The sequence below is a fragment of the Heptranchias perlo genome, chromosome 43 (genome assembly GCF_035084215.1).
Source record: "Heptranchias perlo isolate sHepPer1 chromosome 43, sHepPer1.hap1, whole genome shotgun sequence".
Classification (NCBI taxonomy): Eukaryota; Metazoa; Chordata; class Chondrichthyes; order Hexanchiformes; family Hexanchidae; genus Heptranchias; species Heptranchias perlo.
Window position 1 is genome coordinate 8611020 of NC_090367.1, and position 12952 is coordinate 8623971.

At 52.3% G+C, this 12952-nt stretch overlaps 1 protein-coding gene across 1 annotated transcript in view; it reads left to right on the forward strand.

Moving 5' to 3' along the window:
- The window catches only part of LOC137306488 (WD repeat-containing protein 26-like), a 53395-nt gene extending 41188 nt beyond the window's left edge, over nucleotides 1-12207 (forward strand). The window contains exons 11-14 of the mRNA XM_067975748.1: nucleotides 2597-2675; nucleotides 2927-3056; nucleotides 4317-4502; nucleotides 10541-12207. Of these exons, the coding sequence (XP_067831849.1) occupies nucleotides 2597-2675; nucleotides 2927-3056; nucleotides 4317-4502; nucleotides 10541-10572 (427 nt within the window). The 3' untranslated portion in view covers nucleotides 10573-12207. The remainder of the gene's footprint in view (nucleotides 1-2596; nucleotides 2676-2926; nucleotides 3057-4316; nucleotides 4503-10540) is intronic.
- Nucleotides 12208-12952: the final 745 nt, after the last annotated feature.

The following is a 12952-nucleotide window of genomic DNA, read 5'->3' on the forward strand; positions in this document are numbered from 1 at the left end:
AATACAGATGCAGGTTTTGTCGTTGCTGGCCATCTGCAGTTGAATTGCCTCATTTTCTCTCTGACGTTGCAGTGTTACACTGAATAGAATTGTACAGTGCAGAAACAGGCCATTCGGCCCAACTGCTCCATGCTGGTGTTTTTGCTCCATATGAGCCTCCTCCCATCCCTCTTAATCTCACCCTATCAGCATAGCCTTCTCTTCCTTTCTCCCTCATGTGTTTATCGAGCTTCCCCTTAAATGTATCTATTCTATTCGTCTCAACTACTCCTTGTGGGAGTGAGTTCCACATTCTCACCACTCTCTGGGTAAAGAAGTTTCTCCTGAATTCCCTATTGGATTTATTAGTGACTATCTTATATTTATGGCCTCTAGTTCTGGTCTCCCCCACAAGTGGAAACATCATCTCTACGTCTACCCTATCGAACCCCTTCATAATCTTAAAGACCTCTATCAGGTCACCCCTCAGTCTTCTCTTTTCTAATGTAAGGAGTCTTACAACACCATGTTATAGTCCAACAGCTTTATTTAAAATCACAAGCTTTTGGAGGCTTCCTCCTTCATCAGGTGAGTGACGAAGAAAGTCTAGAGAAAAGAGCCCCAGCCTGTTCAGTCTTCCTCTGTGCCTGGTTGCCAAGGGTGACACCAAAGTGTCAGCATAACTCGGTTGCCGGATTGTGACTGAGTGAAATCTGTGTGAACTGTGGAAGGCATCCAACCTTTCCAGCACAGAAGGGGGGCCATTGGGCCCATCGTGCCTGTGCCAGCTCTTTGAAAGAGCTGTCCAATGAGTCCTACTCCCCGCTCTTTCCCCATAGCCCTGCCTCCTTCTTCAAGTATGTATCCATTCCCTTTGAAAGTTGCTTTTGAGCTTGGGTCGTGTTTGGAGAGACCATTCTGTGCTTTGAAATATAGGGAGTTGCGGGACCGTCCTTTGTAGGAGTAATTGGAGTTAAGAGTATCTCATGACATTGAAGCATTAACTAACTTGATTGAGCTCTTTGATGAAGTAACGGAGAGGGTTGATAAGGGTAGTGCGGTTGATGTTGTGTATACGGACTTTCAAAAGGATTTTAATAAAGTATCACATAATAGACTAGTTAGCAAAATTCAAGCCCATGGGATTAAAGGGACAGTGGCAGCGTAGATACAAAATTGGCTCAGGGGCAGAAAGCAGAGAGTAGTGGTGAAGGGTTGTGTTTCAGACTGGAGGGAAGTTTACAGTGGTGTTCCCCAGGGGTCAGTATTAGGACCACTGCTCTTTTTGATATATATTAACGACCTGGACTTGGGTATAGAGGGGATAATTTCAAAGTTTGCAGATGATACGAAACTCGGAAATGTAGTAAACAATGAGGAGGATAGTAAAGGGAATGCAGGAACAGAGACCTGGGGGTGTACGTACACAAATCTTTGAAGGTGGCAGGACAAGTTGAGAAGGCTGTTGAAAAAGCATCTGGGCTTTATAAACAGAGGCATAGAGTACAAAACAAGGAGGTTATGGTAAACCTTTATAAATCACTGGTTAGGCCTCAGCTGGAGTATTGTGTCCAATTCTGGGCCTCACACTTTAGGAAGGATGTCAAGGCCTTGGAGAGGGTGCAGAGGAGATTTACCAGAATGGTACCAGGGATGAGGGACTTCAGTTATGTGGAGAGACTGGAGAAGCTGGGATTGTTCTCCTTAGAGCAGAGAAGGTTAAGGGGAGATTTAATAGAGGTGTTCAAAATCATGAGGGGTTTTAGAATCATGGAATGATACAGCATGGAAGGAGATCATTTGGCTCATCATGCCTGTGCTGGCTCTTTGAAAGGAATAACTTTGATAGAGTAAATAAGGAGAAGGGTCGGTAACCAGAGGACACAGATTTACTGTAATTGGCGAAAGAACCAGAGGGGAGATGAGAAATGTTTTTTACCCAGCGAGTTGTGATGATCTGGAATGCGCTGCCTGAAAGGGCGGTGGAAGCAGATTCAATCATAACTTTCAAAAGGGAATTGGATAAATACTTGAAGGCTAAAAATTTGCAGGGGAGTGGGGAAAGAGCAGGGGGGAGTGGGACTACTGGTACAGTGGCACAGGCACGATGGGCCGAATGGCCTCCTTCCGTGCTGTATCATTCTGTGATTCTATATAATTAAGATATTAAACATCTTTGGTCTGTGTGCACTTTCTATAACTCTTCCCGTTATAACTTCCTGTGTTCACATTTATAATGGGAACTGCCTATGTAAACTTTTCACGCTTTAATTATACCCTCTCGCCAGTAAAGGTGCTGCAGCGCCACCACTGGCGGGTGGGTGCAATTATAGCGTGACTGGTTTGTTTACATAGACAGTTTCCATTACAAATGTGAACATAGGAATTTATAATGGGAAAAGTATGACAGAAGTACATAAGACAGAATGTACGACGTTAAAATGGAGATTGAATTATGTGGGAGCGCCAGGGTCTAATGACCCCCTGCTCCTTTTACCCCGCTTCGCCTGAAGGCTGCACTCGGTCCGTACTCGCTGAATAAGCTTGGTGATCACGCCAGCGTTTGCTCTTTGGCTTATAACTGACAGGCTTTCTTCTTCCTTGCGATTTCTTCCAGTGTACAAGAGGACCATCCCGTCATGTCTTTCACTGTTTCCAGAAACGGACGGCTAGCCTTGCTAAACGTTGCCACTCAGGTGAGCCCCCGGGGCTTCTGTGTTTGGACTTTTCCTCTTCCCTTCCCTCTCTTTCCCCCCCACCCCGACCCTCCCTCCCTCACTTGAATTGCTATGCACCTTCCTATTTGGGTGAGGTATTGGTGAACCATCTGAGACGCTGCTGTCTCTTTTTTTGCAGTGTGATCCTTTGAACTTTGCCCTCTCACCTGTCCGCCACTACACTGAGCCTAACGTGTTTCTTTTATTTTTTTTTTGTCTTCCTCCTCAAGGGGGTTCATCTCTGGGATTTACAAGATCGAGTTTTACTACAGAAATACCAGGGTGTCACCCAAGGCTTTTATACAATTCATTCTTGCCTCGGGGGCACGAGCGAGGATTTTATAGCAAGCGGCAGCGAAGGTAGGTGACCTTCGGGTTTTGAGGGACGCGGGGCTCTTCGAGTGAAGAGCTGGAGCGGGCACGTGCCCCATCCGGTCCAAGACTCTCGTCGCCCCCCCCCCCACCCCGGCTGAGGAATATCGCGACCCTACACTCTGCCTCCGGCTTAGGGAGGGAAGGGGTTTAAATCAGCCTCTCCCGGTCGAATATCTCGCGCTTCTGGGCGCGCGGTGCGGGAGGAGCCCGTAACCCAGCGAGAATCGGCGCCTTCGGTAGGGCGAGAGGGATCAGGTACACGAGAGAAAGTGGGGGGAGGGGGGTTGGAAATAAAGAGGGGTGGGGGGGACTCCAATCACTTCATCTTATGGCACCGGATTAGTGCCACCAGTACAGTTGCTTAGCGCCTGTAGTTCTGCGGGCCCCGTTGCTGCTCTCGTCTTACTGCACCAGGCCCTGACCTGCTTAGCAGCACATCCCGCCCCCCACGGTCGAATAGCCACCGTCCAGGCTCAAGACGCCTGAGGAACCTGCCATTTTGCAACTGAGAGTAGCCAGTGGGCACCCCCTGGACCGTGTGGAACCCCTCCCGCCAGAAAGAGTCGGCGCCTTCAGGAGAGATGGGGTGTACACTCCTTCCCGCAGTTTGTTTTCAGTAATTAAATGGCAGTCGGGATTGGAGGAACATGCACACGAGTTTGGGAAATCATTAATCCGAGTCGGACGGGCTGCTCCCTGATTCCTGCACCACGCCGTCTCAGCCGTGGCTCAGTGGGTAGTGCTCGAGCCTCTGAGTCAGGAGGTCGTGGGTTCGAGCCCCACTCCGGAGACTTGAGCCCCACAATCCAGGCCCGACACTCCCAGCGCCAGTACCGAGGGAGTGCTGCACTGTCGGGGGTGCCGTCTCTCGGACGACACGTTAAACCGAGGCCCCCGACTGCCCCCCTCGGGTGGACGTAAAGGATCCCACGGCCACTATTGGAAGAAGAGAAGGGGGGAGTTCTTCCCCGTGTCCTGGCCAATTCGCAAAAAAAAAACCAGACGATCTGGTCATTTCCCTCATTGTTGTTTGTGGGATCTTGCTGTGCACAAATTGGCTGCTGCGTTTCCTACATTACAACAGTGACGACACTTCAAAAAAGTACATCATTGGCTGTAAAGGGCTTTGGGGCGCCCTGAGGTCGTGAAAGGCGCTATATAAATGCAGGTCTTTCTTTACACTGTTTACAGAGTTTTTTTCAAATGCCGGAAATATTTCTTCGACCTTTTTGCTCGAATTTTCAGACCATAAAGTCTACATCTGGCACAGAAAGAGCGAGCTGCCGGTGGCAGAACTGACAGGCCACACGCGCACAGTCAACTGCGTGAGCTGGAACCCACAGATCCCCTCCATGCTGGCCAGCGCCTCCGATGACGGCACGGTTCGGATATGGGGGCCCGCCCCTAGCCTAGACGGGGAGGAACCAGAAGGTGAGTCCATAGCCCTGCTGTCTGAACTCGACTCGTTCTCCAAATCTGCCTAACGTCTGCCAGCTCCTTGCTCGAGCAATCCCAAACTAATCCCACTGCCCCACTCTCTCCCCATAGCCCTGTATCAATCCCAAACTAATCCCACTGCCCCGCTCTCTCCCCATAGCCCTGTATCAATCCCAAACTAATCCCACTGCCCCGCTCTCTCCCCATAGCCCTGTATCAATCCCAAACTAATCCCACTGCCCCACTCTCCAAAGCCCTGTATCAATCCCAAACTAATCCCACTGCCCCACTCTCTCCCAATAGCCCTGTATCAATCCCAAACTAATCCCACTGCCCCGCTCTCTCCCCATAGCCCTGTATCAATCCCAAACTAATCCCACTGCCCCGCTCTCTCCCCATATCCCAGTATCAATCCCAAACTAATCCCACTGCCCTGCTCTCTCCCCATAGCCCTGTATCAATCCCAAACTAATCCCACTGCCCCACTCTCTCCCCATAGCCCTGTATCAATCCCAAACTAATCCCACTGCCCTGCTCTCTCCCCATAGCCCAGTATCAATCCCAAACTAATCCCACTGCCCTGCTCTCTCCCCATAGCCCTGTATCAATCCCAAACTAATCCCACTGCCCTGCTCTCTCCCCATAGCCCTGTACCAATCCCAAATTAATCCCACTGCCCCGCTCTCTCCCCATAACCCTATAGCTGCGGTACAGAGGGATCTGGGTGTCCCCGTACATGAAACACAAAATGTCAACATACAGGTGCAGCAGGTAATCCGGAAGGCAAACAGAGTATTGGCCTATATTTTGAGGGGGATGGAGTATAAAAGCAGGGAAGTCATGCTCCAACTGTACAGGGTGCTTGTGAGACCACACCTGGAGTACTGCGTACAGTTCTGGTGCCCTTATTTAAGGAAAGACATACTTGCATTGGAGGCAATTCAGAGAAGGTTCACCAGGTTGATTCTGGGTATGGAAGGGTTGTCTTATGAGGAAAGATTGAACAGGTTGGGTCTATACTCATTGGAGTTTAGAAGAATGAGAGGAGACCTTATTGAAACATACAAGATTCTGAGGGGACTCGATTGGGTAGATGCTGAGAGGACGTTACCCCTCATGGGGGAATCTAAAACTAGGGGGCATCGTCTCAGAATAAGGGGTCGCCCGTTTAAGACAGAAATGAGGAGGAATTTCGTCTCTCAGAGGGTCGTGAATCTTTGGAATTCTTTACCCCAAAAAGCTATGGAGGCTGAGTCATTAAATACATTCAAGGCTGAGTTAGACAAACTTTTGATCAGCAATGGAGTCAAAGGATATGGGGAAAGGGCAGGAAAGTGGAGTTGAGGTCAAAATCAGATCAGCCACGATCTCATTGAATGGCGGAGCAGGCTCGAGGGGCCGAATGGCCTACTGCTCCTATCTCTTATGGTATCAATCCCAAACTAATCCCACTGCCCCGCTCTCTCCCCAAAGCCCTGCATCAATCCCAAACTAATCCTACTGCCCCGCTCTCTCCCCATAGCCCTGTATCAATCCCAAACTAATCCCATAGCCCTGCATCAATCCCAAACTAATCCCACTGCCCCGCTCCCTCCCCATAGCCCTGTATCAATCCCAAACTAATCCCACTGCCCCGCTCTCTCCCCATAGCCCTGTATCAATCCCAAACTAATCCCACTGACCCGCTCCCTCCCCATAGCCCTGTATCAATCCCAAACTAATCCCATAGCCCTGCATCAATCCCAAAATAATCCCACTGCACCGCTCCCTCCCCATCGCCCTGTATCAATCCCAAACTAATCCCACTGCCCCGCTCTCTCCCCAAAGCCCTGCATCAATCCCAAACTAATCCCACTGCCCCGCTCTCTCCCCATAGCCCTGTATCAATCCCAAACTAATCCCACTGACCCGCTCCCTCCCCATAGCCCTGTATCAATCCCAAACTAATCCCATAGCCCTGCATCAATCCCAAAATAATCCCACTGCACCGCTCCCTCCCCATCGCCCTGTATCAATCCCAAACTAATCCCACTGCCCCGCTCTCTCCCCAAAGCCCTGCATCAATCCCAAACTAATCCCACTGCCCCGCTCTCTCCCCATAGCCCTGTATCAATCCCAAACTAATCCCACTGCCCCGCTCTCTCCCCAAAGCCCTGCATCAATCCCAAACTAATCCCACTGCCCCGCTCCCTCCCCATAGCCCTGTATCAATCCCAAACTAATCCCACTGCCCCGCTCTCTCCCCATAGCCCTGTATCAATCCCAAACTAATCCCACTGCCCCGCTCTCTCCCCAAAGCCCTGCATCAATCCCAAACTAATCCCACTGCCCCGCTCCCTCCCCATAGCCCTGTATCAATCCCAAACTAATCCCACTGCCCCGCTCCCTCCCCATAGCCCTGTATCAATCCCAAACTAATCCCACTGCCCCGCTCCCTCCCCATAGCCCTGTATCAATCCCAAACTAATCCCACTGCCCCGCTCCCTCCCCATAGCCCTGCATCAATCCCAAACTAACCCCACTACCCCGCTCCCTCCCCATAGCCCTGTATCAATCCCAAACTAATCCCATAGCCCTGTATCAATCCCAAACTAACCCCACTCCCTCCCCATCGCCCTGTATCAATCCCAAACTAATCCCATAGCCCTGTATCAATCCCAAACTAATCCCACTGCCCCGCTCTCTCCCCATAGCCCTGTATCAATCCCAAACTAATCCCACTGCCCCGCTCCCTCCCCATAGCCCTGTATCAATCCCAAACTAATCCCACTGCCCCGCTCCCTCCCCATAGCCCTGTATCAATCCCAAACTAATCCCACTGCCCTGCTCCCTCCCCATAGCCCTGTATCAATCCCAAACTAATCCCATAGCCCTGCATCAATCCCAAACTAATCCCACTGCCCCACTCCCTCCACATGGCCCTGTCTCTTCCTCTGCTTCAAATATTTATCTAATTTTCCCTTAAAAGATACAATGATCTCTGCCTCAACTAATCATTCCACCCCCAACAACCCTCTGTGGAAAGACATTTCTCCAACTTCTTACCTGAGCGTTAGTGAGAATTTTGAATTGATGATCCCTCGTCACTGACTCCCCGACAGCAGGAAACAGGGAGACTAGAGAAAGATTATCAAAACCCTCCAGCAGTTTCAAAATCTCCATTAAATCTCCCTCTGAGCCTTCTCCACTCCAGTGGAAACAGTCCCAGTATCTCAAGTCTCTCCTCATGACTACAGTTTCCCATCTCTGGCATGGCCCTGGTGAATCGACACTGTACGCTTTAATGTCCTTTCTATAATGGAGCACCCAAAACTGCCCACAGTGCACTAACTTGGAGCAGAGAAGGTTAAGGGGAGATTTAATCGAGGTGTTCAAAATCACGAGGGGTTTTGACAGAGTAAATAAGGAGAAACTGTTTCCAGTGGCAGGAGGGTCGGTGACCAGAGGACACAGATTTAAGATAATTGGTGAAAGAACCAGAGGGGGGAGATGAGAATTTTTTTACGCAGCGAGTTGTGATGATCTGGAACGCGCTGCCTGAAAGGGCGGTGGAAGCAGATTCAATAATAACTTTCAAAAGGGAATTGAAGAAATACTTGAAGGGGAAAAATTTACAGGGCTACGGGGAAAGAGCAGGAGGGAGTGGGACTAATTGTGAAAGAGCCGGCACAGGCACAATGGGCCAAATGGCCTCCCTCTGTGCTGTATCATTCCATGACGGTTCTCTCAATCTGAAGTCCCGCAACACAGGTACCATCCAAGTAAATCTCCTCCGCGCCCTCTCCAAGGCCTTGACGGTTGAAGTGGGGCCCTCGTGTGAAGGTTTCAGACACAGCGCGCCCGAGCGGAGAGGGTGCCCTGTGCGTGTGGTGCCCACTGTCGCGGTGCAGCCCCTCGGTTCGGGAGTCGGGCCGTCGCCCTGCCTTGAGTTTGCGTCCAGCTGGCAATAGTTGAGAGGTGTCCCCCCTCCGCCCGACTGTCCCTGTAACGTTTTGCTGTGGGGGTGGGAGTAACGTCTGACTCAGAGCCCTCGTGCCCCGTTTGAGCAAGTGCCTCTGCGGAGAGAGCCCAGGTGTTGTGCTTACCCTGGGCTGGGACGTCTCCGTCGTCGAGGCGTTGTGAGACGTTTGAATCTCGGAGCCCGGAATAGCCCAGGGTGCCTCTGGGTTGAATCTCGTCGTGGTTACTGGGCAACACTGGCATAGCAACCAGTGCGCCATGGGCTGGCAGAGTTCCCTCGAGTATAGAAGATTAAGGGGTGATCTAATTGAGGTGTTTAAGATGATTAAAGGATTTGATAGGGTCGAGAGAGAGAAAAACTATTTCCTCTGGTGGGGGGAGTCCAGAACAAGGGGGCATAATCTTAAAATTAGAGCTAGGCCGTTCAGGGGTGATGTCAGGAAGCGTTTCTTCACACAAAGGGGAGTGGGAATCTGGAACTCTCTCCCCCCCAAAAAGCTGTCGAGGCCGGGGGTCAATTGAAAATATCAAAACTGAGATTGATCGATTTTTGTTGGGTGAGGGGATTAAGGGTTACAGAACCAAGGCGGGTAGATGGAGTTCGGATACAGATCAGCCATGGTCCGATTGAATGGCGGAACAGGCTCGAGGGGCTGAATGGCCTCCTCCTGTTCCTATGGTACCTCTCTGCCAGCTAGTTGCACACCCCCTCCCCCGTGGCGCACGGCCCCCGTCCCCTCATGGCTGTGTTTAACTGGCTCGGGAGAGGGTGACGGTGATCCCGGATTGAGGCCAGATCCAACTCTGACCTGCTCCAGTCTCCGCCGAGCAATTAAAGGTCATCATCAAAAGAACAAGGGAAGAAGTCAGGACACTGTATGTGTGTATATATATATATATATATGTATGCAGAGGATTGTTAGGGCAGTGAATGCCCGAGCAGAAACAGTGAGGGAAGCAGAATCCATAACTTTTAAAAGGGCCTTCGAGACACACGACAACGCAAAATCGTCGAGCACAAATTGATAGCCAAGTTCCGCACCCATGAGGACGGCCTCAACCGGGATCTTGGGTTCATGTCACGCTACACGTTACCCCACCAGCGAACAAATGTTATCTGTTTTTAATATAATGGGTCATTTGCTGGCTCTCTCTGCCTTCCGGATGTTTCTGCCTCTCTCTGTGTTTTTTTTTTCTCTGTTTTTTTTCCCTGTTTGTTTTTTTGTTGAATGTGTATTCGGGGGTTCTGCAGGTAACACCTCTCTGTCTGAACACGGTGATTGCCTTGGCAACGGGCAGTTGCAGGGGCAGTCTGTAAACACCATGTATTGTTCTATATGTATAAATGCGTAGGCTTCAAGGAGCTCTTGAAACATTTGCCTGAGGAAGGAGAAAATCTCCGAAAGCTTGTGAATTTAAAATAAAATTGCTGGACTATAACTTGGTGTTGTAAAATTGTTTACAATTTAAAAGGGAAGCAAAGAAAAGTCTGTAAAAGAAACAAATTAATCAGGTCTGGGGAACGGGACGAAGAGGAGGGTGATTTCCGAGAGAGAGAGAGAGGGCACAGGGGCGACGGGCCGAATGGGAAACGGGCTCCTCTCCCTGTGCGGAGGGCTGTAGGTGGAAGCTATAGCCCCTGCCCCTCTCCCAGTCTGGTTGCCTCGTAGTCGAGTTCCATATTTTAAATCCCTCCTGACCGCCCCCCCCCCCCCCATGGCTCAGCGTTTAAAGGCCCCGTCTGGTGTGGTACACAGGCCGCATAAAGCCCCCTCCGCCCCCACTCTGAGCTGAGTGAACTCCGCTCAGCCCGGGTGCTGCGATCGGCGGGGCTCCGTATGTGGAGCGAGTGCCCAAGCCGGCGCGATTCCCCCCACAGTCGAATAGCCCCCCCCCACCCTCGCATTGACTGCCTGCGAGGGCCCTTCGGGACGGGTCCCAGAGAGCGCTCACCACTCCAGCGGGGGGGGGGCGGGGCGTGTGGCTCCGTGTGTGCGGGGGTTGGCAGCCTGCGCGCGAACCTCGTTAGTTGCCTTGACCTCTCCTTCCTTTCTCTTCCACCTCTCCCGCAGGATGCAGCAGCAACAGCACCGCCGACAGCTGACGTCTCGAGCCGAGGGCCCGTTAACTCTCTCGCTGTGGCACTCGGGTATTCGGTGACGCCTGCTCGCTCGGGCAGCCCACCATCTGACGGACGGACAAAAAAGACAAAGAAAAGACAACAGCCGCCACCCCCCACCCCCCCCCCTCCTCCCCCTCTCTCTCTCTCTTTCTCTCTCCTCCCTTCCCCCCCCCCCCCCTCTCTGAGATCCCACGCCACCACCCTCCAAAGACGTCTGCGTCCTGCTCGGGGGGTACAGGGTGAGCTGGCATCGGCCTATCCATCGTGTACATATACAGACGGTGCTACCAACACTGCATGGCTACTACTTCAACTCATTGCCCGAGGCAGTACAAGAGACTCGACATTCCCGGTCAGCAGGGCACTCTGTGTGTGTGTGTGTGTGTGTGTGTGTGTGTGTGTGTTTGTTGGGGGGGGGGGGTGGGGGAGGAGGAGGAAGGGAGGTGAGCGAGGGGGAAGGGGGCTGTTTTCCAAACCCCACAGGCCGACGGAATTAGTTCTCGTTCGTCCGCCCTCGGGCTGTGCAAAAATTTTTTAAAAATAGAGACTCTGAAGACCTTTTCTGGCTGTTTTCTTTCTCGACCTTGGCGCCCGCAAGGGGACCTGGTGCGGGGGGGGTGGGGGGTTAGGGATCGGCCGCAGGGGGCTGTGGCGCGCTGAGGAGGAGGAGGCGGGTCCCCGGTGTCTGAAATCGGCTGTCCAGCCCGGCCCGGGTCTAGGGTCTCCCCCCCCCCCCCCCCCCCCCCCCCATCTCGGATGTACGTGCGGCCCCCCCGACCCCGGAAAGGGGCTACGAGGAGCCCGACCGTCGAAGGCTCCGCTGGGCCCAGCTGGCCGGAGGCACAGCGTCCCCAGCGACAGCGGAGGGGACTCCTGGTCCCAGGTCTGGGCGGAGCTCGATTTTCAACCCCCCCCCCCCCCCTCAAAATACAAACCCCCGGTCGGAGCTGAGATTGGAATCGCGAGGGTCCCACCCCGCCACCTGGACCCTCGGTTCGAGCCGTCCTCTCACGCGCTGCTGATGAATTTCCCCTCCTGTTTGCGGAGATGTCATGTCCCCCTCCCCCCTTGACCTGTTCAATGGGGATTTTAATCTTTCAACAACCCCCACCCCGGCCCAATCTTAAAAATCCTGAGCAGTCCACACGGAATAGCCTCAATCACTGTCTAACCGCCCGTGTTTTTAAGCTCTGCGGCCGGCGAGGCGCTCTCTCTCAGATGGTGCTTTTCTAATCTTTTAATTTTCTTTTACTTAAGTCTTTCTCCCCCAACCCCCCCCCCCCCCCCCCCCCCCCCCTCAAAAGGGGGAAATCAGTAAGACCCGGGAAAGTGGGCTCTTGACCGCAATTTTTTGCACCCCTTGTTACTTTTGGCTTTTGATCGGACGGCCAGCTCTTGATACCGGGCGGGAGTCCTGCAGCGGGGGCGGGGGGAAAGAGGGGGTAGTGGGTGAGGGCAGGAGGCTACAATTTGAATAAACACCCCCCCCCCCCCCCCCCCACTTCCTCCCTTTCCCCCCCCTCTGCCTCAAAGGTTTATTTAAGCAGTGGAAGAGCACGGGTCAGGAGCAGGAGGGAGGGAGTCAAACCGGACATGGCATTATGTGACCTGCCATGGGGAGGGTGGGTGGGAGGGAGGGAAGGGAGGGGGGCACGGCCTTCTGGGAGGGGGCACGGCCTTCTGGCAGCGGCACGCAATATTATGGACTGGTCGCCAGGGGCACGGTGAGGCCTGACTGACCTCAGCCTCGCTGGAAATAGGCCGTCCGTGTTTTTAAAAGGAAACTTAGTGGCTCCGGGAAGGTGTCGTTTTTTTTTTTTTTTTTTTTTGTTTTTTTTTTGGAGTCCTGGGACAGTTACAGTAGAAAGTGCGGGGGAGGGAGGATGGGAGGGGGTGGGGAGACACGGGGGAGGGCGGGTTTCAGCAAGTGAATGCAGTGGGGAAATCTAGTGATGTCTATACAAAGTAATTTTATGTGTTTATATATAAAAAAAAAAGAGTGTTAATGCGTTTAAGAACCATTATTGTGAGTTAGACCATTTGGAACTGAAGAACTTCATGCATTTTAAGGCGTGTTCATTCAGTGAAACATTATGCATTTAGATGGATTGCACTGTATAAGGAGTGAGTTGGTGATGCTTTGCGATGACAGATTAATAAACATTATGTCTGCCCAAGTAACCAGCAGGATGGCGTTAGTCCTTGGAGCGAGTGGTCACAGGGTCTGCGCAGCCACTCCTAAGAGGGGGGGAGGAGGTGTCTGGGGGAAGGGGTCGTCATCAGTTCACCAGCCTCTCTACCCCCTGGTTTTATTTACCACCATCTTACCTGCGCAGGAGTCTGTCAGCAAGTCCGTAACTAT